Source organism: Periplaneta americana, chromosome 10, assembly GCF_040183065.1.
Source record: "Periplaneta americana isolate PAMFEO1 chromosome 10, P.americana_PAMFEO1_priV1, whole genome shotgun sequence".
Lineage (NCBI taxonomy): Eukaryota > Metazoa > Arthropoda > Insecta > Blattodea > Blattidae > Periplaneta > Periplaneta americana.
Genome location: NC_091126.1, coordinates 127,504,540 through 127,531,391, shown reverse-complemented (window position 1 = coordinate 127,531,391; position 26,852 = coordinate 127,504,540). Strand labels below are relative to the sequence as shown.

At 33.6% G+C, this 26,852-nt stretch overlaps 1 protein-coding gene across 12 annotated transcripts in view; it reads left to right on the top strand.

The window, feature by feature from the left end:
- The window catches only part of NfI (Nuclear factor I), an 849,368-nt gene that overhangs the window by 756,485 nt on the left and 66,031 nt on the right, over positions 1 to 26,852 (top strand). For 9 of the 12 annotated variants that reach the window (XM_069838135.1, XM_069838131.1, XM_069838133.1 and 6 more), the window contains 2 exons: positions 5,010 to 5,057; positions 24,919 to 25,139. In XM_069838135.1, the coding sequence (XP_069694236.1) occupies positions 5,010 to 5,057; positions 24,919 to 25,139 (269 nt within the window). The remainder of the gene's footprint in view (positions 1 to 5,009; positions 5,058 to 24,918; positions 25,140 to 26,852) is intronic. The other 3 variants (XM_069838139.1, XM_069838138.1, XM_069838130.1) reach the window with 1 other exon arrangement.

Below are 26,852 nucleotides of genomic sequence, written 5' to 3'. Positions count from 1 at the left end.
GGGTTTAGGTCTGTATGCACCAGGTGACCGGGTGGATACCCCCATTCACTGGGTCAGATGCCTGCCTATTCCCTCTTCCGACATTCCATGCTTGCTTTTCAGATTCACCTGTATCCTTATCTATATCTCCAATATATCTTCACATTCCTGCATCCATGTCCGCATTAATCTTCATGATATCTGCTAGATTCTTCACATTATTTTAATGGTGTGTTATTAAATCTTTCATATTCATACCTATAGTGACATTCACTTGGTAGTTTAATACTCGTTCTTCAAGCTCTATATCCACTTTCATTAGGTGTTATCACTGTTTCTTAATTTCTTGAATGTATGAAGTCCATTTCTGCTGGTGGTATTATAATTATTTCGTAGCTCCTTTATTTACACTTGCAGCAAAATTACATTTGGAATAATATTTTCTTCTACTATTTATTGCTTTTATCCAAGATGCTCATTGCTCTATAACCTGCCAGCCTTTCAACGAACTTTGCTAAAAAGGACACCAGTTAAATTCTTTGAAAACAAATGCAACTTATAGTCACATTTAACCACAGCGAAATTATAGTTTATCATTTCACCATATTTACCAGCTTAGGTTTACCAGATTGTCAACAGATCATTTCTCTTCATATACCGTACTTCTACTCACCACACTCGACCACTAACCTCTTAGCCTCATCTTTTCGATTCATTTTATTTACTCTGTCATGCACAAACTTGTCTATTAACTCAGTGATGAGTGATGATTAATATATTTCCAACGCCAATGTTTATAGATGGCGAAGTTTATTCCATAGCTCAGTTTGCAATAATTTACCTTAGTAAAACAGTTACGCCACTTCTGATCATATTGTTGAGAAAGATTCTTCACTCTTTCAGTTCCTGCTCGCTTTCAGCCTCCCTATCCCTCAGTCCATTGAAATGCTTCCAGCCAAGACTGGCAACTACACTGCATTCGTGTTCACATGTTGTCAATCCTGCCTGCCCTGATCCTTCCAATTAACCATTTGTTCTAGCAAAGTGTGAAGGCAACTCAGAAAGGTTAATCAATGTGTAGTAACCAATCTTAATCGTTTTGTTTCAGTCTTCCCCTCCTCATTGCATGATGACAGGCTCGTCTGTTAACAGGTACTACTGTGGTTCCTTCACTGTGTATTAGCTGTGTGGTTCTGCTCTGCTCTACGTAACTCTCGGTGTCCGTGTTCTTTCCCTCTCTATGTCTCAGGTTATTTGCTGTTGTTTAAGTGGAATTTCACATCACAGTCACACTTATTCAGTTAATCAAGTTTGCCTACATTCAAATATAAATTGCAGCTTGACAACGAATTATTGTTACTGATTTTATGACCACTTATAATTGTTTATATAGCAACATAATTGTTTTCTCTGTGATTATTGTTGTTATTTTTCACCTTATATGTAATTTTCATAATTGGTATTGTTACGATTTTCTCCTATAGTAGACTTATCTTGCACATACCTTAATCCAGTTTATGTCCTTTCACAACCTGTTTATTTAAATGTTCTTGTCTGTCTGTTTGTCGACACCTCCCATGACTTGAACTCTCATCCTCCCACTCGACTTCCTGTAAAGATGCAGGCATAATTTTATATGATTTCTGCGGTCTGTCAGCATATTCTATTTCTTTTACAAAGCTAACTTCTAAATTTAGTGACTCTCATCTCTAGAATAGTGTCCTGCATGAGCAAAGACAATTAATGTCTCACCGATGTTGGGAACGTACTTGCGCTGTTTGCAGCCCTTGCCTTCCACTAGAGCTGTCCACACTCGCAGCTCTTGTTCCTCCTCTACAATGCTTGCTTAATAACAAACTGCATTGGTTCACACTTTACAATTTGCTTTCGAATCTTCCCTAATTTCTATATTGATGTATCTGAATACTTCTATAATTTTCGCTTCTTTCTATATGTCTTTCTTTGTTAGGCCTTGGACATAGCCAAGATACTTAATGTAGCTCCAGTTCCGATTTTTCATGTTGTATGTTGTAAGATGACTCTGAAATGTGAAATCTCGATTCAACCCTGAATTTTGAAAAATGACTTTGTTGGAGTTTTAGGAAACACTGTTAATCACTTCTGCACTATTAGAAAAATGAACCTGGAATCGTTATCACTTTTGCATGTCACTAAAGAGTTTAATTTGAAATCATCGTGTGAGGATGCATCAAGAACGCAGTATGATACTTGCACAATAGAAAACTAAATAAATTGAGATGCCCTGAAATAAATTTTTAAGAATAAGGTACTATGTATTTGTAATATGTAAAGTAGAATACATTCCCTACCTTAAATTCTTATGTATTTTTCGTTTCTTGCATGTAGGCTTCTAATAATATACCATAATTTTATATAAACACAAAAATAAAATCATATCTTTCATATAGGTACTAAATTATTTTAATAACATTGCGTTTATTCACGTCATATTTTACTACGGTATATCTTCATCTTTGTGCTAGAACAATTTTCATACCTCATAAGTGTCAAGCCAACAAGTAATAACACTACTATCAAATATATAATATTTTCAGAAGACGTGATCATTTTCTTCAGAGATACCGAATTCTGAGTGTCTATACGGAATACAAATATAAACAATTTAGAGCATTATATTGCCTCTATCATTTCTTCAAAAGACAGAATTATGGATGTATTTAAAACGATATGTTCCTCCTTTCTTGACGTAGTGTAAATATCTAACGAAAATTGTGCATGCATATAAATAATTCTTCTCTACCTATTAACTATTATATTTGATCCACCAAATAATTTATGAAATGTAGGTTATTACAGTTTATCAAACATACGTATTTCTGAAACATAAGCACATATTCACGTTGATGAAGTCATTATTATTTTACTACAATCGTGCTAACTTTTGCAAAACAAATTTTCACTTATTTGTTGAAACATAGTTCTTAAGGATCTAGATAACAAATTGTTTTTTTATAATCTAATGTTCAATTTCCTACATTTTGACATTAGTCCTCAGACAAGAGTTATATCATCTTTTGTTACCAAAATAACAGATTAGTTCTCAGTTTCAGGTTAATAAATGAACTTATTACCAGCGTATAAATTAACCTTTCTTCAAATGTTGATAGAATACGTTGTGTAAAGGAGAAAATACTACGATCAGGGTAACATATTATGTCACTAACTACATAAATTAACGTAATGGTACAAATTAATCTCCTTTATAAAATGTTGTTACACGCCGTATTTGAAAGTTAGACCTAGTTTGTAATTTAATTTTCATTCAGTTATACCGTTTAATATCACAGACATAAATCAAATAAAATTATTTATTATTATGCGTCTGTTTGTCTGTATTCTTGTGCTATCTTTCAAGCTAGTTCGTTTGTTCCTAAGTGGAACCTGACAACTGCACTGAACCAGTCACAATCATCCATTAATTTAATTGTTTTTGCAAGACCTAGCTCAAATATTAGTGTTGCATCATTCCACATTTCAGTGACAACAACAAGATTTATGAAAATAATTTTAAAATTCAGTAGGAATAAATGTTTAGTAATTAAATGGTTTCCCTTGCAGCAGATATCCTCGAGAATAACACAATGTTTATAATTACTTTTCTTTTTCACCCAATGTCCCTTTCTTTGCCTTTTACTTCATTAATCAGTATTCCTGTTTCCTATTTCATTTTTTTTTTTTTCCTTCATTTTAACTCCTCTTTTTCACTTACCTATTCCTGTGTCCGTTACTGTTCATTAAATTCGTATTTATTTTCATTTAAGAAATGAGAGTGTCCAACTTTGATCGTTCACTTCATTTTATCACTTGTACGTACCAAAAATAAAATTTTGTGAACGTATTACCAGAGTAATACAAATATATTGTTAAAAATTATTTTTATTACTTTAAACATTATTCCCCAGAAAGCAGGAAAAATATGTAGTAGTCTTACGCTAGTAACAGAAGTTATTTCCAAATTCATAATTCAAGTATAAATGTTGTCATATAAAAAAATTAATAGGTATAAGTTATTTCTGTCAAATTGTTTATTAATTTAAAGAGTATATTGGATGTAATTGTTATATCTGCAGCTTCTTCAAATCTCCATTTGTTACATGCAAACCTCGGTAAATAATTGAGTCATAGTTTTAATATGAAATATGTAAAATTATGTTTTTGGCTATAGTTTAACAATTAATAGTACATGAAAGTAAAAATAGTTATAAATCTTTCATTCCTCAAAAGTTTATTTAAAATCATTCTTCAAACTTATAAATACCTTACCACAATATGACTTGTATTGCTAGATAGCAAAGGAGGTATTAAACATTTCATTTATTACTCTGTATTTTGTTTTAAAAAGGATGGTTTTGTATTTGCTTTGTACTGCAGTGTTGCTTACCTGTTCTTTCGTTTAGCTCACACTCTCATATCTTCGTTATGCACCCATATATTTACAACTGTCTTTCATCTGCCAGTGCCAGCTATAATAATTAAGAACTGCCACTTAGAAGTCTACCTGCCAATTTGACAGATGCTCATACCAACTTACACACAGATAAGTCTGTCCAGATTTCCACGCTGTAATTACTGTCTTTTGTTGTTTTTGATGGACTCCTCTGTGACACTGTAAATAAAGAATTGCATAGACATCATGTGACACAGATTGAAATTATATTGACATGTCTCGCTTGTCATTGCAGGTAATGAGCACAATCAGGGTCATTGTATGATTACAATTCCGTCATAATATAATTCACCAAAAACCCTTGAATCATTGTATTTGTATTCGCATGCATGTTCAGTATGCATAATACTGAAATTTGTATTCTAAAAACTTAATTTAATGCTATTCATAATAGATTTAAGAAATAATGTTTTGGCTTCAGTACAAAACATTAATCACTTAAATGATCTTGACAAAATAAAATCAGAAATGTAACAAGTATTGTATCCAAACTAATAACATGGTTGGTGGGCAAATGACAACTTTGATACTATCTTTACAGAACACAAGACAGTTGCAGACATGAACTCGCTGCTCGGTCGTTGGGAAGGTAGGGGGTGCACACCGAGGCTAGCAATTACTAATCCCAGCCTGGCTTGTAGCAACCAGCATGCTAAAACCCACTCAAAGTGTTTCCTTTGGAAATGGATCTGTCGTACCAGTACATTTTACGATCCCATTTCTGCAGACAACACTTTCATTTTCCAGATTATTCAACCATGAAATGGTTTTGCATTTACTGAAGCAATCCTGGTTATGTATTTGCTGAAAGCCACATTGGTGGGGATCATTTTTTAATTTATTCTCTCAATATTAAAACAAAAGTACACATAAATTATGCAGCTTTGCAAAGATATTCTCAAAATATTATTCATTTATTACAGTGTGTCAAAATTATTTTCAGTTGTTGCCTTGCAAAGTGCCAAATTTAAAATGGATACTAGAAAGACAATGACTCCTGTCATCATGTTTGTTTCGTTAAAAAAAATAGCTGATAATTGCTGAATTTAATTTTGGGTACTGCAGAATTGAAAGTCCTCGTAACAATCTTCAGCTCATTAAAAACAAATTTTACATGCAAGAAAATTATTTGGCCCTAATTACGTCCTTTATTAAACACTATTCACTATTTGGACTCGAAAAATAGAACATTAGAGAAATCATATTGTGTGCTTTCAAATGCTTTTCATAATTGATTTTCTTGCACAATTTTAGAATTTGCTATTAAAGGAGCAAGAAATGAAATATGAAAGAAGCCAGAGTTGTGTGCTTACTAAGTGGCTTTTCGTTGAGAATATTTTGCCCCTTGTAAATAACATTCCTTGGTGAAAAATAACTCGTGATATTGCATGAGTTTTTCTTCTTTTTATTATATAACTATAAGGTTGAATTTTTTTTTTTAATCAGAGTTTTAAGATTAGAAATTAATCAGTTGTATATTCATTTAGACGTGTTATTATTTTGATTTTATTTTATTTTATTTGAGGTTGAGATAAGCTTGAAATTATAGTTTTCATAGCTTATAACTGAGAGAAATACGATACATACATTTGGCATTAGCATAGATAGTTACATTTAAATATTTATTAGGGTGACCACGCATACATCTTTTTAGGAGTATTATTCTCTTCCAGAAGTCCAAATACTCTATACTCTTTTCTATCAGAAAATATCTCCAGGTATATTCTTTTCTTTATTTTTTACAACTTTCCACGTATTTCCTAATTTAATGCCTTTCAATTTTTTAATTCCGAATACACTGCACAAAATGTAGTTAAAAGTTAATCATAATCTAATCTAAGTTTATTTACGTGCTTAGGTAAGAGTCATTCAGTTAATTTTAACGTTATTTGGTGCAATAAGATCAACTGCTTTTGTGTGCTTATTCGTTGGTCAGCTGGCATCAGTTTTATGTGGGGCTGTTTACAAATTAATGATGGGAGCGGTCTCAAAGAATCATTGTATTTATATTATTTAACATATGATCACAAAATTGTACAGTTACATGGAAAAACTTACCATGTTTTTTTTTTTTTTTTTGTGCTCCTCTAATGATTCTGCACACATCAACTCTGTAACAAAGTTCGTCTCACACTTGATGTAGCATGTTTGTCAATTTCAACAAAGGCGTTAAGATGTGATTCTGGAATTCTGGCAGGTTTGCCAGTAATGGTGACACAAACATTGAATCATTCACATACCCCCACATAAAAAAAGTCAGAATAGTGAGGAGGCCATGATAGCAGTTCATGTTCATCATTCCCAATATGACCAATACATCTGTTTCGCAGTCTGGTGTATCACGAAAGCGAACGCGAAACTGTCCCATATGCTCTCGACTGTTTCATCACACATAGGAGGACGACCCGTTGATTTACCTTTACCAAAGCATATAATATGTATACTCCTTTTTTTTGTCAAGAAATTTCTGGTCACCCTAGATTTACCAAACGTTATAGACACATATATATCAAAATTACCACTTGCTGGTTGTACATATAGTTTCAGTATTAAATACTTCAGGTAAATCTTAACATGTTTGGCTTTTATCTGTGATTTCATAATAAATATGCACCTAGAATTTTGAGGTTAGTTTGAGTATATGAAATCCTTTAAAGTTAAAATACCTCAAAATGAATGTTGATAATGTAGTGATTTAATCTCAAACACATTATAACTTAATTGATGAGCCATCTGACATGTCATTGCATAATGTAAGAAAATGATACTGATAGACTTCATACTCATGTAATAGGGGCCTGCTCCAATCTGTAAATTCATTGAATTTAAAAGTGTTGTCGATAATGATGACACACCGAAAATGGATAATGATAACATGTATGTAGACTAGCGCTTGAACATGCACAGATTGTTTAGTAAACGGAAAAATCTTTCTGATTTAAAGATACAGGCTATGAAATATGATGATCAATGAAGTGAAAGGATGATGTCATATAGTTTTCATAAAAGTGCAAGATATAACAAATTTAATTTAAACATTGTAAATAATATCTGATCCATATGTGTTTTATAAATAAGAACATTTTCGCAGTTCTGGAAGGAAAAATATTACGATTTGTACAATGAACTGTATTATTTTACTATTGTTTCACGATTTATGAAAACATGTTTCGTACTCACTCATGAACAGTTTGGGCAATTAAACGAATACCACTAGATGTATGAAACAGTGTTGTATAAGGTGATAAAAAAAGAAAAAGATTCGATATTTTGAGAGATGGTAGCATTCACCAAGCACTATAAAAAATTCTAATAAACATGGGTCCTGAAAAAAAAGGCATTGAATATTCTAGGAGGTGGTAGTATGCATCAAAAAAAAGAAAACAAAGTCTAATAAACATGGATTCTAAAATTAAATTTTGTACGAAACATGGGCTTTGAAATTGGTGCTCCCTACTGGTAAGGTGTGATTCCCTAAGGTGTAGGGCAGAAGTATGCATTACAATAATTATGAATGGAAATCACAAAGAGCATCTCCTATTATGTTGATGAACAAGTACTCATATCTTGGAAGATATTAATTTTGGCACTCATGTTTGTTAGACTTTTTTGACTTAGTGAATACTATTGCCTCTCAGAATATTGAATGCTCATTTTTATAGGGAATCACATTGAGCAACTCCTATGTTGTTGATGAATAAATATTCATAACTCAAAAAAAATATATTAATTTTTGTGCCCATGTTTATTAGAATTTCTCTTCTTGTTTTGATGAATACTATCACCACTCAAAATATTGAATGCTTTAATATATACATCTTGATTACACACTTTTTTAATACTCTGTATATGATGAAATCATATGAAAGTTACGTTTCATGGTATTTGTTGCAAATGTCCAAATTTGATTATTTGAGAAGTTGTTACAGTTACAGAAAAGATATGATATTTGAGAAATTTTCCCGTAATCTCCCACATAAAACCAAAAAAATAAGCTGGCAAGAGATAACCATTAATACCAGGAGATAGGCACTGATACCAAAGAATGGGTTTTGTCCAAATAAAAATTTTTTCAAAGAATTGAAAAAATTGATTTCGTTTTGTTCTATGTTGTAAATATCATTTTTTTGTTTATTACGAATTTATTTGTTATTTTGTTTACACAGAAATTTTCTTGCAAGTGATATTGAAGTGACTCTATAAATGTATTCTCTACTTGAAAGGTTTTTGTGATCTCTTAATTACCAAATCATAATTAATCTTCTTCACTTTCACTTCTGCTATTGCTTGATTTCAACATTTTGATTCTGTCATAAAATTTTAATTTGTAGAATGGATTCAAAATGTGAGAATAACACTTTTTCCTGCAAAAATTAAGTCATGTATACAAATTTCTACACTCGTAAAAGATTTTTTCGTACACTGGTATGTTATTGAAAATATCAGGAAATACATGAAGAGTTGTACAATTATACCTATCACTAAGAATGTTTTATGAAACATAAATCTAACATTATATAAAGAAAACTTAAGAACTTGTAAATTGTAATTTCTACAGATCTGTAACTATTCAATATTTTGTGAAACAATATTGAGATACCTAGTATACAGTCACTTGTCAAATACAGTATCAGATTTTTCGGTTAAATTTCATATATAACGAAGCCACTAAATTTTCGTGAAGCAAAAATTTTATTTTTCTGACAATAGAATTAGCCTATCTTTAATTTTTATGAAAGTTCAACACAGAATAAATGGCACATAATTTATATACCGGTACTCATAAGTTAATTTTCCCAGCTACCTGTATGACGGTGGCTGAATAGCTCACTTAATACAGCAATTGGATACAGACTGGAAAGTCTCAGGTTCCATTCCAGGTGGTAACTAAATTTTTCTCGTTGCCAAAACTTCCAGAACGTCTCTGGAATTCATTCAGCCTCCTATCAAACTGAGTACTGGGTTTTTTTTTGGAGCATGGTACTGATCACACCACCTCATTCCAGTGCTGTTGTCATGTTTGTCAGATTATGAACCACAGTTTCTATTCAAGAGGAATTTCTATGCATGAAATTAAGCTCTTGATATCAGTTTATATTCTGAAAGATCATTTTTAAAGAGGCTGTCACAGTAATGAACAAAAACATGAGCACAGTAAAGGGAGTAATTTTCATAAATATTATTATTACTGTACCTTTTCCTAAAAATAAAAGCAATTGGAATACTTGATGGATCTAGAAAAATGTTTCTTCATTAAAGGGGCGCAGTTAAATATCTAGAAAATACTATAAGATTTGTGATGGAACACTGGAGCAGTCTGTCTTCAAATGTTTCAATTTCCCTGGCACTCTTATTCTACAGTGAGTCCCAGTGAATATTCCAAGCATTTCTGTTAGCTGACCAGTGGCAGATGCCCCAGCTGCCATTGCCAGTGTTGCCAGACGTTCCGGATTTTATGGGATGGTACCAAATTTGTCTTAAATGTCTCGCGTCCTGGACAGTTCTTATCAGGGACGTCAATTGATCCAGACTTAGAGGACATCAATTGTCCCGTACTTTGAATCTCGGAATAAATAGGATTTAAAATTGTGCTGTGAAATGTGGTTTCTTTTTATGTCTCGAATGTTCCCTCTCGATGTAATTTATTTACATTTTTAGTTGGCCAAACTGATGTCTGTTACTCGCAGGGCAAAGTTGCCAGTCGTAGAGAAATTTATTATAATTTGTTACAATGATTTCATCTAACAAAGGATATCCCATTATGGTATTAAAAATCCTCTCTAAAACACCATAATTTCGGGTCAATTTTTCACATTGGAATAAAATAATCTAGATAAAAAATATTTTGTGTGATCTCAAACTGTAGATTTATCTCTATGACACGAGGTTCATAACCTTACTTAAAATTTAACTTAAGAAACAAACTATTATGGGCATTCACTGTCAGTGTTTACATTAGAAATGACGAGTAATTGTTATGGGGCAAGGATTAGAAAGTGAGTAAGCAGTTCCTTTGCACTATGGCGTGGGTGTGAATTCTAGACGTCTGTAAACATGAATTTATTTTAATCCTTAACTCAATTCCAACTTATTATTTCTTGTATGCAGTAAAAAGGAATAGTCAAAACATAATACATGCTTGTTTAGATGGTGGTGTTGGTAGTGGTGATAATATTTACATTTTTATTCCTATAGATTTAGATCTCGCAGTTACAGAGTTTGGTGGAATTTCCCCCTGAAGTTAAAAGAATGAAAGTTGATCAGCGCTGGGTTAGCAAAAAGTTTTGTGACATCGATGGTGAAAATGAGTTTCACGGTGTTGACAAAAAATTGTTGAGTGCTGTTATCTGTAATTAAAAAGTAAGATTAATGAACAAAATTAAAATGCACATTTCTATGTGTTAAGGAATATTTAAAATAAGGCATTTTATTTTAATAAATGCATATTGATTGAAATTATTAATTACGATGAATTTGCTACTGTCAATATAAAATTTGTAGAATTTGTATAGATTCGATTACCTGAACTAAACTATGCAGCTGTACCTTATTTGACTTCAGATATCTGGCAACCGTGACCACAGCTGCTTGAACCCACAAACTTATGGTGCTTAGCTGTATTAAAACTTAGATACTATGTTATCTGACCCTTCACACAGTAGCTACTGGAAGTGTTGCCCATTTTGTGTGATATGTAACTCATATCATATCATTCATTGCGCCTATTCCACTAAACCTATAAACTAGATGTAATATTGTTTTTTCTACACGGAACTGGGCAACCAGGAAATTTATGTCTTAAGTTTACCCCTGTTATGCCATATGATTTCATTTTCCGTATGTATGTTTTCAAAATGAGTACACGTTCATGCACTGAATATGTAACCAATGCAAAACACAACGCAACGTAATTTATTGCACTTAATCTTAGCTGAGTCACTGTGTGCGTTTATTGCTGATTTTCAAGAGCAAACTACAGATTGATACAGTTAATTTCGAGGGACGGGGATTCACCACCATGCAGGTTTCACATGGTGATCTTTATCACTTTATCTCCCCCTCTCCTGACACATACCGTACACGAAAAAAGCTGATATCTGAATGGTAATATAAACACCAGTCAGGCGTGATCAAATAATCTAAGCATTATGGGATTCACTACTCATGCAGACGAACTTGCAAGAATAGTCGAATCAACAACTTTAGTGATTAGTCATAAAAGAGGGATGTTCAATTTTGAAGACATTAAATTTATTAATCTAGCATAGTACGTAAATTTTAATCCGACAAAGCATCGTGAGTTTGCGGATGCAAGCGGCAGCAGTAGCAATGAGGATATGTTGCAGGTCGGCTGACAGAAGCACCTGGAACATTTCCTGGGTCTCACTGTATCATTTATCCATCGTCGCCATGTAACAATCTTGCTGACTCTGAACTCCTTATATGACATTAAGTAAAGGATTATTGAAAATTATTGTTCAGCATCAGTTTTTTGTACATCTAACATAAACCTGAAATTCTTTCAGAGTCATAGAATGCTTATTACCATATACACTCCAGTAATAGTACTGAGTGATTCAGTCGACAACAGCCACTACATGTGCTAACAGTGAACATGATAGTACATGCTGGTAATGCAAGCTTCCCATTCTTGTTAATACAACGCAACAGTAACCAGTTCTGGAACAAATATAATCATTTTAAAACGAATTTACTTAACCAATGTTCAAGATTTTCAAGTCATAGTTTTTGCAGCGGAATAATTTTATACAATTTTTAATTTTAATGACTTCATAGTCCTTTGTATGGAACCATGCAAAACGCCCACGAAGTAATATGGTAGGAGAATTTTCCAATTTTATTGAGAAGCTATGTCTTCCATTTTCTTCTCTGTTCAGTACTCTTCACTCTTCATAAGTTTTATTGTGTTTAACACTCCCCATGTATGGTACTGAAATTTATTCATCAAACTCTATGTTGTTGAATAGTATGGAAAGCTAATGACAGAGGACTGAACTCCGAACTTTACATGCAGACTCCATTAACACATATGAATTGTACAGCAGCGTGAAAATTAATCTGAAAAAGACATATACAGTGCAGCTTAAATTACAATAATTTGTACATACAGATGTTCAATGTACCTCAATAATTTATGTGGCTTTCCTTGTGTCTAATTATATCCTTGACACGAACTGGCATGGATTGCACAAATATTAATTTCTTCATCCTGAAACCAAACTTATGTGAGAGAATAAGTAATTTTCTTTTTTCGCAGAACAATCTAGTTTTGTTATTTTCATTTTGTAGATTGACCACTAGTTTTCTATCAGATTGATAACAGGTGAGTTGTCTGGCCAAGGGAGTGTCTGGATACCAGTTGCCTATTATTCTGGTTGAAGAACTGAATAACTTTTCGAGATGTACAATGTATAACATATTAACAGATCTTATTTAAATCACATTTGTCATCTGGAAATGATTCTGCAGCTGTGGTAAATTCTTCTTTCCAATAATTTGTCAGTATTCATCATATCCTTTACAGGAAGTAATGGTCCAGTCCCTTCGTGTGTAAAACAGCCACACAACATTACTTTTGAGGGAGGGGGGTGTTTTGGTGCTTGTTGCAGGTGAGCTGTTGAAGTATTTTCGAATTTTCCTTCATGGACAAAAGCAACACAGTGGCCATGAACTTCAAAATGATATTCATCAGAAAATATATCTTCTTCCAGTCATAAATGTTTCAGTTTCTATGAATGTAGCGCACATCAAGCATTTCTTGCACATACAGAGTAATTGCATTTTTAACAGCGTATGAGCCTTTCGTCCAGCTTCCAATTCCGTGACTCACTGTTGTAACTTATATATCTATTCCACTTGAAGCTTAAATCGCGGGTTAAGTCGACAGCAGAAAGTCCAGGATTTATTTTACTTTTCCTAACAATTAAGTAATCATCTTGCAGTGTACCAGTAGTCTTCCTTTACTGACCACATTTTCCTTCCTTCTGGAGCACGATGGATCCAGTCACTCTGCACTGTTTCAAGATGGAATTAACCGCAGCTAAGTTGACAGCACATTCTGCAGCAATTATTTGTCTTTGTGCCATGGAAATGTGCTCTGTTAATGTTACAATTTTAGACCGTTTTCGCGAAGTTATATCCGTTTTTGAGGATGTCAGAACAAACACAGCAATATACTACAAAATATTGAACACAGCTAAAATGCTACTGAGGGACGACAATGAGAAAGAATAATTAAAACACTACAATAAATTTAATATGAACTACAGACCTTCAGCAAAGCAGTCTGTTATAGCACAGAACTCAATTAAACAGAAACTTGCAGCTGGTTAAGTAACTATCAGAAAAAACGCTGAAAATTAGCATGATCAGATTAATTTACATGCCATTGTATATGAAAATAGTTTTCGGAATAAAGTACCACACTTGAATTGAGCCACCTCTTTTTATTCAAAATTCACACTCGTGTCTTGACCAAACAAAAGTACATGCTTGATTGAATAGACACTGGCTTGTGCATGTACAGTCCTGATAGTGTCAGTGCTAGTGCTATGTAGTGGTTGATTTCCAACTGGATCATGTAGTGTAATTTAAAAACATTACATTCCCTTATTTATATAGTAAATGAAAAATGTTCTTTGACACACAATACTTCAGTCACATGAAAATCAATAAGTGCATTGTGTTGGGTAGAACTTGCTAGTTAACTGGAAGATCGCATAAGGTAGACAACAGACTAAATCTTTAACATCATAATATTCGAGGATTCTACACAAGTGGTCTGTTTCAGCACACAAAATGAAATTGTCGGAATAAAATATATAATAGAGAATCATGTGAAGTCCACCCTTTTGAAAATAACATATCAAATGTCTAAAATTAGTTATTTCCAATTTCCTTATTACTTTTCTTATGCAAAAAAAGACTGTTTAATAAAGTATAAGCTAAAATGTCTATAAAAATAGTCTCTGTACAAAACTATAGACTTCGAACAATGATTGTAGTTTAATAGACTCATTAAAATGAATTACCAGTTTTTATTTGTAGATTTTGTTCCATAGTTTAATTTAAACAAGTGTCAACTAAGTTAATCACTATAAGATTTGCTTGATTGTGGAACCCAGACCCTGTAAGTTACTTCAGTTATCATTTCTATATTAATTTTGTTTTTTGCAATTGTGTGTCCAGGTTTTCTTCCTTCTGTTATTTAAAAAGTGAAGTAAAGAATGGTATTTATTTTCCAAAAATAAAATGAAGAAAATTATGGCTCTGATACCTCTAGTTATCAATTTCGCCTTGTTCTACACAATTAAAACCTTCCTCCCTAAAAATTAAATAATTCAACCACCTCAGATTTCTGTTTCGAATTAAAATGCAAGAGTAGTTCTTCTCGAGTTTTGTTTCTGGAAAACACTGGTTCCTCCTTAAGACTAAGGTTACTTGTCTCTTTCTTTCTTGTCTTGAGCCTTGCGTTACCGTTTCAGCATTGTTAATGTGTGAGTGTGAGAATGTGTATAAGTGTGTATGTTCGCGTGTGTGTAAGCACGCATTTGAATGATTTTAGCTTGCTACTATTTGTATTGCTCTGTTGTGATACCATTTCTATGACATTTGTCTAGTATTCTTAGATTTTAAGTTATAATAACTTTTAAATATTTTAATGACTAGAATGAGTTGCACAATAACAATATATCAGTGGCCCAGAACCAGACTGCTCCAAGTCCATTTTACTATGTTTTTGTTCAGGAGAGCTATTTTAAGCTCCTGACATTCAAAGCTTCATGAAACAATTTGGAATAGCTTCATAGCAACCTTATGGAGAAGAATATTTACAATTTTGTTCGATTCATATATGCAGACAAGAACTGGAATACAATGAAACGCAGATTTCTTTCTTATAAAAATTTGGACTTAGAAGTCTAGTTCTCAGCCATTGATATGTCACTCTTAACTACAGGATCTATTATATGGGTTCTTAAAATGTTATATGGCTAATAACATCAACGTCGAGTTTTGGATGATTATCTTGTAATTCTGTAATATTCAGTCAATTTTACCAAGAAAATAGCATGTTTCTTTTTCTATTAGTAGGCAAACATATGTGGTCTCATACATTCAGGTCGGTAATACGGTTTAAATCAACATAGACAATATTTTGTAAACTGGTATAGAGAGAAGGCTCTGGCGACCAGAAACACCCCCCCTCCCATTGCTCATGATGTCATCTGCACTCAAGACATTTATGATACTCATAAAAAGATAATTTTGACTCCACACAATTTTTCGATTATTGTAGGCAAGCTTGTGGAACATTGTTAAAATGCTAATTTCTTTAAAATGAAAGTATGAAAAATATTATGTTATTTTACTGATATTAGTTTATGATTTTCTTCAATTTCTTTGCTCTTTTACAGCCAGTTGTAGTGATTTCCTTTTCTACCCTTGTCAGCATTTGTTCAGAGCTTTTATTCTAATGAATGATTGAGTTCAGAAGTAACATTCAATAGCGAATGGATCTATACTAGAACATTTTTTTCTTTACTGTATTAGCAAAATAAATGTATCCATTATGTTTTCGCACTTACAGTACAATTATTTAGTCCTGATAGTTGCCGACAATGTGTGCCTAGGTCAGGTGAGTCCATTAAGTTACGCCAAAGGGTGTTCAGGTTAGTCTGTCGTTTGCATTCAGAGCGATCCAATGTCACACATGCGGTAGAGCATTTTTTTACCAACCGCTCACTCCTATCTCTCCTCCAGAACTCTCCCCACTACTCCTATTACTTCCCCTCTTTCACGTTGCTGAGCTGTCAGGACTAAATAATCAGTCTGTATTTAGCATAGCCTCATAGTACTACTCAAAATGCCTTTCAAATTTGTAAACCTCATGAATCCAGTAAATAGAAGGACTAAAAGATTTCCTTGTGGAACATACTAACCAATCAGATAGGCCTAAAGTAGGCCTACGTGAACTGGGTAAGGAGTAATTTAGAATATTTCTTTCCAGTACATATCCTGAAGCTCTTCAAAATAGCACCAAGGTGTCACAGCTACTGCAGTATCGTTACTGTCCGAAAATCTACATATGATTTCATGTTGACATTCTGAAAAGAGTATTGGTAGTTTATATTTAAAAAGAAATTATTTCGCTTTTAAGAGTTTATTCTCAAGTTCAGAAGTTTTATTTTCAAATTGCAATATTTTGTCATTTCCTTCCTGTAGTTTTTTTACAGTTTATTGTTTAATTTTCGAATTTTAATAACTTCTTCATATACTTTCTCTTCGATATTTTCACTTTCACTACATGCATTTGATGTACCTGTTTCCAAAATTTCACACGAGTTTTTTTTTCTTATAAAGTTTTGCGTTGCTTTTGACTTTTTGGATATTACCCCTGATCACATATATAACAGGAACAACCACCAGGATCGATTGGTAACGACCATTAAATGGAAGTACAGTTGCTCCATGCAATTCAAATGAGAATTGTAACATGACTTCTAGTGCAGTCGCTAGATGGCAGCATAGTGAAATTGATAAAAGTTGTTGCCTTCAAAGTCCATAAGGCTGATTAATCTGTTAATATGTGATCTGAGATCTACGAAAAGTCAAGTATACCCGCCGTTAGCACCAAAAAAAAAAAAACGGTACTAGGTAACAATAAATGTGGCTCGGCCGAATTTTTTAGCTTCAGTTTTGATATAATCATGCTTTAAGATCGCGATCATAATCAGAATTATCGAAATGATCAGAACAAGGGAAATTTCAGTATACAGGTTCCTCAATGACAATTATATCTTAAAATATTAAAAAGAACAGATTTGTCTGCATTTGTCGAATGCGCATCATCATGCTTACAAAAAGGCACATTTAGTGGCATACCCTAAAACCAATTTTAGTACAGAAACATTCCAGAATAAAGCTATTTAAAACCCTTGCACTACCAACTCTCCTCTATGGAAGCGAAATTTGGGTTCGGAAACAAAGAGATATCAGCAGATTAAGAGCAGCTGAAATGAAATATCTGCGACAAACTGCAGGATACACACTTCTGGACCACAAGAGGAACGAGGATATACTGCAGGAACTCAACATGCAACCATTAGAAGAAAAAATTACAGAATACAGAAACAGATGGCTTGAACACACTTCTCATATGGAAGCTGGCCGGACACCCCAAGAAATGCTAAAATACCACCCTCAAGGACGACGACGACATGGACGTCCACAGAAACGTCTATTGGATCCTGTATAGCTGGAAACGAAACAGGCCAACAATGGCCTAATTTCGTGCCTGGAATATGATGATGATGAATTTATTCTGTGTGTACAAGGTTGGAATTTTGAAGTAAGCGGGAAAGGAAGGAGTCCGTGTTCTGACATTTATCCCAGAACAAATACTCAAAATATTATATGCGATAATTCAGGTCTTCAAGGTACCAGCCTCGACGGCAGATGACTTGGCGATGACGCCACGAGCAGTGAGGGTGGGGGGGTGTTTCTGGTCACAGTGGTGGCAAGTCTTTTACATTCGCACCTTCATTGATGTGATACTAGCCGTTTGTATTGAATGCGGTGTTAACGGGTTCGAACTTAGAATAGGATGATGGGGATCTATAAAAGAAACGTAGAATATCTTTCTCCCAGAAAGGAGACTTCATGCAAAGTTTCTCCCCTCATCCAAGCGCATGTTGAATTTCTACGGATAACTTCTGCAGTTGAAGGTATCGTTGAATAACATTACTACCGCCTACCTAAACCCAACATAACCTCTAAAATTGTCACATTTTGAAGCTTTTTTTCCTCCTTGCTTACTGTTGTTATGGTGTGTTGTGTGTGTGTTTTTTTTTTTTTTTTTTTGTATGTACTGTATGTATTTATTAGCTTACTCTAGGACTTTGAAAAAGTACGATTGCTCCACTAATAACGCCAGTTATAAACTTCATTATATCATGTTAAGGAGCAAAAGGCAGTACCAATGAACATCATATAAAGTAAATGGCTAAATTTTAAAATCTGTAAAGGTACTGACTTTCATATAATTTCATTTTTTTTCGAATTATACAAGTTATGGCTTTATATAATTTAGACTATTAAAATAAGGTAATTCTCCAGAAAAGCTACATCAAAGAATTGATTTATGTTAGATGTACTGTATATATAACTTAATGATAAACATGTGGTTTCAGTTTGCAGTGCCCAAAATAGTTTCAACATAAAAATTGTTTTGATACCTCTATATTCAAATGTACTGTTGCAGCCCCCTCGAGAGGTCTAGGACGCAATATTTAGGGAAACTGACCATTTGCCTAGTAATTCGTCCTGGACCTTGCGCATGTTATGTTGGTAATTACTAATTAGTAACAAGTCGGGGGTTACAACAGTGCATTAGAAGGTAGGTCCAGTATTAAAATATTTTCATGTTGAAAGTAGGCTATTTGTGGCTGAAAACTAAAACCACATACTGGAGAAATATATTGTTATTATTATTATTATTATTATTATTATTATTATTATTATTATTATTATTTACTTTAGCGATACCGTTTATATCCACTATTTCTCTACTTTCCGTCTGATTTTCATCCAGCTATGCTTTAGACTACGCACCACTCTCCGTAAGTTAGGTTAGGTTAACTTATAGGTTATGTTTTCCCTGAAACCTTTCGACTACACTTTCTCAACATGTTTTTTGGCGGTATAATATTTACCGCAATTATAAACAAAACTTTCTGTTTACAAGTCCTTTCACAACGTTCACATAAGCCATTATTTAGTATGTCGTTCACCACTTGTTCAATTATCTCCATAAACAAGAGACAAGTACGGTATTGCTAAAGTAAATAATTACCATTATTACTATTATTATTGTTATTTTACCTTTATGAAACCGAATGAGGTCTAAGCACCTAACTTGTGCAGTTGGTAAATAATGATGATGATAATGAAAGTAGCCTAATGACTTTACTAAAATCAAAGTCTTTTAAAGAAATTCGTTAAATTTCAAAATGATCAGATTGCTATTTTGTTTCCTTCATGTGTGAACAATTTTCAGAATCCCTTCCTGCATGTGATCCAAAACTCCATGTCCCCCATGCCCCTTCATGGCGTTTAAAGGGAATATTTTAGCATATTACAGAGTTTGCCAACCATTTTACAATTATGTGTAATTTTCTTCCTCTTGAAAGCAATTGTTGCATGAATGTTACCACGTTCTTAACCAGGAAAATTATATAGGCCTACTGGTATCATTTTTTATAAATTATTAAACACAGTTTTTTATTATAATCACTCTACGTTGATTTGAAACCTCGACAGAGTCATTATTTTCATTTTTTTATTCTTGTTAAACTACATCGAACTAAGAAGTCATGGTCTCTCCTTGGCTATATTTTTAGACAAATTAATTTCAGTTTCAACTGGCTTCATACAGTTATTTATTGTTTTACAATTATTGTGTATTATTCTATTTCCTGATAAGTAGGAAAAGATCAGTGGCAACAACCATTAATGAAGTCAAGTGAGTTCTTTATGAGTTTGGGACAGAATTGGAGGGGGTGAATTGATTAGTTCATGATTATTCTATGGAGGGTATTTTATTCGCCTAACAGAGTTTATCGTGTCATTTATACATTCTTATCACCCAGAAATTAAACAGATACAAGACATAACCCCTGTGACATGTGATCAGCATTATATCAGATCTCCACGTAAGATAATTGAGACCACCGGCAGAGGCTTTGCCTTCTGATCATGAGCTGCATTCAGACATGAGTTTAATTCCTTGGTCTGATTACCTGTTTGAATTTTTCCCGAGGATTCTCCCAACCATAATGCAAATGTCAGGTAATCTAGTGTGACATCTTTGCTTCATCTCAGCAAATAAACTAAAAAATAAAAAAGTACCATGTCGCTATCACCAATTCTCTCAATGCTAAATAACTTAGTAATTGATACAGCGTCATTAAATAACTGGCTCAAAAAAAAAAAAAAAGAAAGAGCGATAATGGAGAACATCACAAAACAAAAGACAAACGTCCATGATTAGTGAGGGATTGAAACTCACAGCCGTGGCCTCTTCGTAATGTTAAATCTAAATAGTATCTGCATACAATATAGCCTGTAATTTGTAGACTAAAAAAAACGAGGTATTAAAATATTGTATTCAACGTAGGCCTATTTATCACTTGTGTTGTTTATAGACAATATCTGGTATGGTACTAATTTTCTGTCTATTTTTTTAAATGTGCTTTGTTCATTTGAAAACAAGTCATTCCCAGCATGTTTTTTTCATCATTTCACCAACACTCCACAATTACCCTTCAGTCTACGAGCTCCCAGGTCATGGCTCTGGAACAAATAAAAATGATTGAAATATTGAGCGAGTTGTAATTTACACAATTTTTGATAACAATTATTAAAAATTTCTAGTGATTTGACCATAATTTTTTGTTTTTCACACTATTGTGGATAATGTTTAGTCAATACAAATAAGAGCAAATGGTGAGTTTTTCCCCTTGTATTGATTTGTAGTAAGACTTTTTTTGTATGAATATCCTGTGGAAAATATGATAGCCGAAACAGTTGTCATCAGTCTTATATATTTAAAAACCTTAGATGTACCCAAATACGCTTTGTCAATCAGTGTGATGAAGCTACTGTAGTTTATTACTCCTGAACTTGTTTAACCTGTGTGTAGAAATATAGAGAGATAGAGTGGGGATGTGGCATGTGCTCGCAAAGAGCAATCCTTCCAGATAAGCACTACTGCTTCAAAAGTATTGCAATTTTATTTCCATGACCCCACCTTAAAGTTCCGTGCTGTGGCAGCGTGGTTAAGGCATTATGCCTAGAAATCCCCATGGAGAAGAAATTTTCTTATGAAATTTCGGCCAGTGTCCACCCATCATCATGATGCATTTGGGAAACTAAAATAGGTAGCGAAATCTGGTTATGACAACCAGCTACATGGTTGAGCATGAACAACCACCCTGCATCTTACAGACACACACAGAAGTGTTTGGATGTTTATGGAGGACATTCCTAACTTTATTGTGAAGGTTACAGACACTTTGTTACTTTCATTAGACAGTTCATTTTCACTTTCATTTTATATCACATTAATTCATTTAAGATAAAGTTTAGAATCAGACAAAATGAAATGAGACGGGCCGGTTATTTGTGTCCAACTCTGTATTATGGCTGGGGAGATCATCGTCCTAACCACACGACATTCCCATTTTGATTGGATGATTGTTCACCTCTGCAGATGTGAGGCCAGCAGCTGATTGGTGGGCCTGGCTCTTGATGGGTTGTTAAACCGTGGATTTTTTAACCCACCTTAGAAGCTTAAAACATTGGTTAACACTTATTTACATTTATAAATAAAAATGATTTTAAATAGATTCTGTTATTGTTAATGGCTGAACTGTCGCATAGATGTATTTTTCACCATTTCAACAATTTGTATATCTTTCTAGATCTGATGGCTCATCACCAAAAAACATAGAATATAAAATTATTGACATAGTTTTTTGAATCATTAATACATCATGCAACAAAGCATACAGGATGAACCGCAAGTCATATCATTAATTTCAGGAGGTTAATCTCAAACAGAATGTTCTTGCTTATGTTTCGAGAAAAAAAGAATTTTAAATGGAACAGAAGAGCTTAAAACAAATTGAATGTTCTTGTCTAAGTTTCGAGAAAAAAAGAATTTTAAATGAAACAGAAGAGCTTAAAACAAATTGAATGTTCTTGTCTAAGTTTCGAGAAAAAAAGAATTTTAAATGAAACAGAAGAGCTTAAAACAAATTGAATGTTCTTGCTTAAGTTTCGAGAAAAAATAAAGTTTTAAATGAAACTATTAGCAATGTATTTTAGGAAAAATATTGACTAAATTCTCAATATCGTCATTTAATTTGAGAGAGCAATGAATTTCCATAATAAATGATTTAATTAATTTTAGTTTGGTCTCTTAAATTTACAGAAATTTGACCTGAACAAATAAAAATTTTAATTTCTCAAAGCAATTTTAAATTATACATAACTATCAGTGTATTCCGAATCTCACCAGTGAGCAATCCGATGGCATCATGGTGTTCCGAATTCCACCGATGACATCATTGATGCTCCACTGGTGTCGCACTGGTGCCATCAACTTGCAGAGGTGGTGGCAGTCTCCATCAGCCGCCATCAGTGAATCTGATTGGTTCTTGTATAGGGCGGGAATTAGCAGACGAATAACATCGTGCACTGTTGTGTCATGGCAGTGTGTTCTGCTTTAGTTCTGCTGTATTGTTTGTAATGAGCACAACGTAAAAACAATATGTTAATGGCTTATGAGCGAACATGTCAACGGACCCGTTATTACTACCGGTTCAAGAAATAAATTGTTTATGCTCTCTTTTCTTTGAACGAGATGGCAAAACGAAAATTTCGCAAAATTTTGCTAGCATAGCACAGACAACAAGTTGTACAGTCGCCATGACAGCCATCGATCCTTCCAGCAGTTTTGTTCCTTATTTCGCTGCAACTTGACGTCATTGATGCCACTGGACCGGTGTGATTCGGAAAACGCTGTATGACAACACTGTAAGGGTTTATTGCCTGAAGTTAGCAAGCAGATACATATAGCTCGCATATAATTTGGTAGAGCAATTGAGGACAAAACAAGAAATATAAACGTAAACAATTGCATCTCTATAGACAGATTTGGAAATCTACTTTCTCTTATGCAAGCTTACTGATTAACTATTTAAAAAATTGAAGTGGGGCAACTATTTTTATTTAGTTGAAGCTAATACTCTTGCAGCTTCTCTCTACACTCTTAAAGTAGAAAAATTAAACAGTACACCATCTGTATTTTTTTCTTACGACTTTAAAAACAATCTACTTGGTAGTGACCTCCCATTCCCCTATTCAAAACACATATGGTGAAAGGGTTTTTAACCAGAACAGCAGGTGACTATGCTTTCTGCCACTGATTACAACATTGCATGATGGCACAATTCACGTGTTTAAAATTGCATGTTTTCCTGGAAAATTATCCAAAACACAGCAAAATGTTACTTGACTTTTTTGTTGTTTACTAAAGAAATGTTCACCAAAATTAACGACATGATTTACAGTCCACCTGGCATATAATACAGGAATTAATAATGTCTTACCTAGTTAAAAATGTAATGGACTAATGTAATGACAAATATTCAAATGTGCCTCATTGAAGATAAATTTTGGCTTTTTAATAATTTGTTTTTATATGTCATATGAATTATTATAATCTAACTGCTACATCGAAATATCAACAGTCTTCTTACACATGTCATTCCAATTTTATCCTTCACATATTCCTGTACAGTCATATGGTTTTGTGAACTGCCTTAAAATCAACATAGCTGAGCTTAAAATTTTGTATTCTGGTATGATTAGCCTTACTGTGGAAGTATCCCATACAAGCTGTATATGAAAGAATGATCCAATTATGGTACGGTAATTAATGTTAGTTACTAGTATTTATTAGACTACCATTTCACTTCCTAACCTTCAGTTAATTTTACAAAAAAAGCAAAATATTTTACTGGTAATAGAACTATATTTAAAATCTCTTCAGTATATTATATAAATCATTATATAATTACATTCGCAATATTTCCATATAGATTCAGCTCCTAATTTTTAATGCTTCATCATGTAATTGAAGTTTAAAATATTTATCATCCACATTATTGTCATCATAGGACTATGGGCTTATTAGATAGATTTGAGTATTTAAGTAACTCTAATATTGAAAGAAAATAAATTGATACATTCATACAAATTTCATAAAGTACATAACGTAAGAGAAACTAGGTGGTTGTCTGAATACTGTTTTTTGAGATAGTGTTTTTAAGCTTTCAACATATTTTCATTTGGTTCTATAAATACAGTAACACCTTTCAAACCCGCCATATGTTTTTTGCTTGTTACATTGTTTTTATGAAATATACTTGAACCTTTGAATCTTTCCCTCCAGACAACGTGATAAATTAAAATTAATAAACACATGAAGCAAGAAAATCAAAAGTCTTAAAGCCCACCCCCTTTTTTTTTTAAGAGATAACTACTCAGATAGAGTGGCTAACAAAGGTTTTATTGTATTCAGGTGTTGTTGATATAAAACATAGGATTGATAAATGCACATTCCCCGACTTCCCGTGTCTTACCCTCTAGCTTTAACTTCATGTAGATTGGCCTTGCTAATTGCATATGTGTTCTCGCTTATGTGATAACAGTTTTCTTAATACTTTCATGTGCTGCCTGGGAAGTGGTTGATGTTAATGTCTTCCGGTGTCACATTTCTTGAATGTCTTAGAAATGAACCATCTGTGTGACCATAGTCTTTTTTTATGTGGCATGAGACGGGTTCTTATGTGTATGTCGAACAGGCCTAGCATCCCAGCATGGTTCTGTGGCATCCATGTCGAGTGGCGGAGGAGGTGCAGGCGCCACAGCCAGCTACTACCAGCAGGCCCCAGCTCCGCCCCAGCATGGGGATCAACAGCCACATCCCCAGCATAGTCCCACCAAGTACCCAGAGAATGGTCATGACACACTCTCCGACTTTGTCCACTTCGTCTGCCAAGAAGCCGAAACACAGGAGACACAGGTGCGTAAGAGGGTATGGATTGCTCGCTATCACCCACAGACAGAAACACAGCTATTCAAGAGAGGCAGATATGTTATCAGTAGACTTCGGATTTTAGGTAAAAACCTATTTTAATCCTTAAAAATAAGTTCATAAAAACTGCAAGTACATGTGTCATATAAAACTATGTCTAAAATTGATATTTTAATACCACCTAAAAGTGTTTATTTTGTCGACAAAGCCTATTTTGACCTATTAAGTATATTTCATCTCTAATAGTCAAAATACCCATTCTTATTCCAAAAATTTGTATTTTAAATTCGAAATGTGTTGCTGGTTCTGTTGGAAAAACGGGATAATCTGGAGCAAGTTCTGCAGAGAAATGTAGAACTGAAGGACCTGTGTACTGCTTCAGATATCCTAGCTGGGAAGAACACGGATTTACAATGCAACATTCCTGTCCAACTAGTGTCAGAATTGAAATATGCTGCTGTTGCTTCAGTGGATGTGGATCACTCATTTTCAGCATACAAATTATGTTGAATGACAGACAGCATTGCTTTTCAGTTGAAAATTTAGAAAAAGTATTAGTAATTTATTGTGAAGCTAATTATGGACATTAACGGACAAGTCTTGGTAAAAATTGATTATATTTGGCTTGTTTGTGTACTGAATTTATGTCCAAAACTTATTTTTCACATTTAATTGTTTAGTTTCTGTATAACTAGTTACATATTTGTTGTTCTTGTACTTTTATTAGTAGTGGTGGTAACGGTATATAAAATTATTAAATTCTAGAAGTGAATTCCTGATGATTTGGAACATGTTTTTAAAGAAAATGTTATTTATTCTTAGAGCCTATTTTCAATTCTTTACAGACTATTTTCTACACTTTTAAGCCTATTTTAGGCACCTAAAATTACATTTTAACGACCTAAAAATCCGTACCCTAGTTATCAGGATTGGGTCATTACTAGGTATGCAATGTTTGTACAGGAATTGAAGACTCGAGTTAAGCGTGACATGTACCTAGCATGATATCATTGTTTAAGGTATTTGTGAATAGTTTCATACACTGCTAGTACTGTCTGGTGGTGTACTGGAGGCTGAACTAGAGTGTTCCCTCCACCTTCTCCCCCACTTGCCTGTCTTACTCCCACCAAGTGACCAGCTCGGCCTTCCATATGCCGCCAGACAGTAGTTTTTGTGCAGAGCTAGTGGAAATATTAAAATGCCTTCAACAAGATGTTCAAATCATTGAGTAGTTAGCAGACTTGTAGAGTTTGACAAATGGTGACAGGATTACCTATAAGTTATGTAAAGTAGAAATAAGAAGTTACATGAGATGAATAATGAAGCAACAATGTAATAGTAAAAAAAAATACACAACAATTAGCACTTATAATAATAATAATAATAATAATAATAATAATAATAATAATATATGTGTACATACAGGGTGTTCCCGGGCTGGTGTTACAGACTTTCAGGGCACATGTATCGATTTGAGATCAGGAACCCCAGTCCGGAAATGACCGAGTCGAAAGTTATAAGCAAAAATAGTTGTGTGGAAATGGAATTGTAATTTCGCAACACGTGCCCTCCTTCCCTTAACCTTTGAAACAGTCGTGGAAAGATGGTATGGACCGGATGTCTCCTACATGGGTACTTGGCCCAATACAATCTGTGCGCTTGTCTACTGTTCTCGTTGGCTCATCTGTATTCGAAAATCAG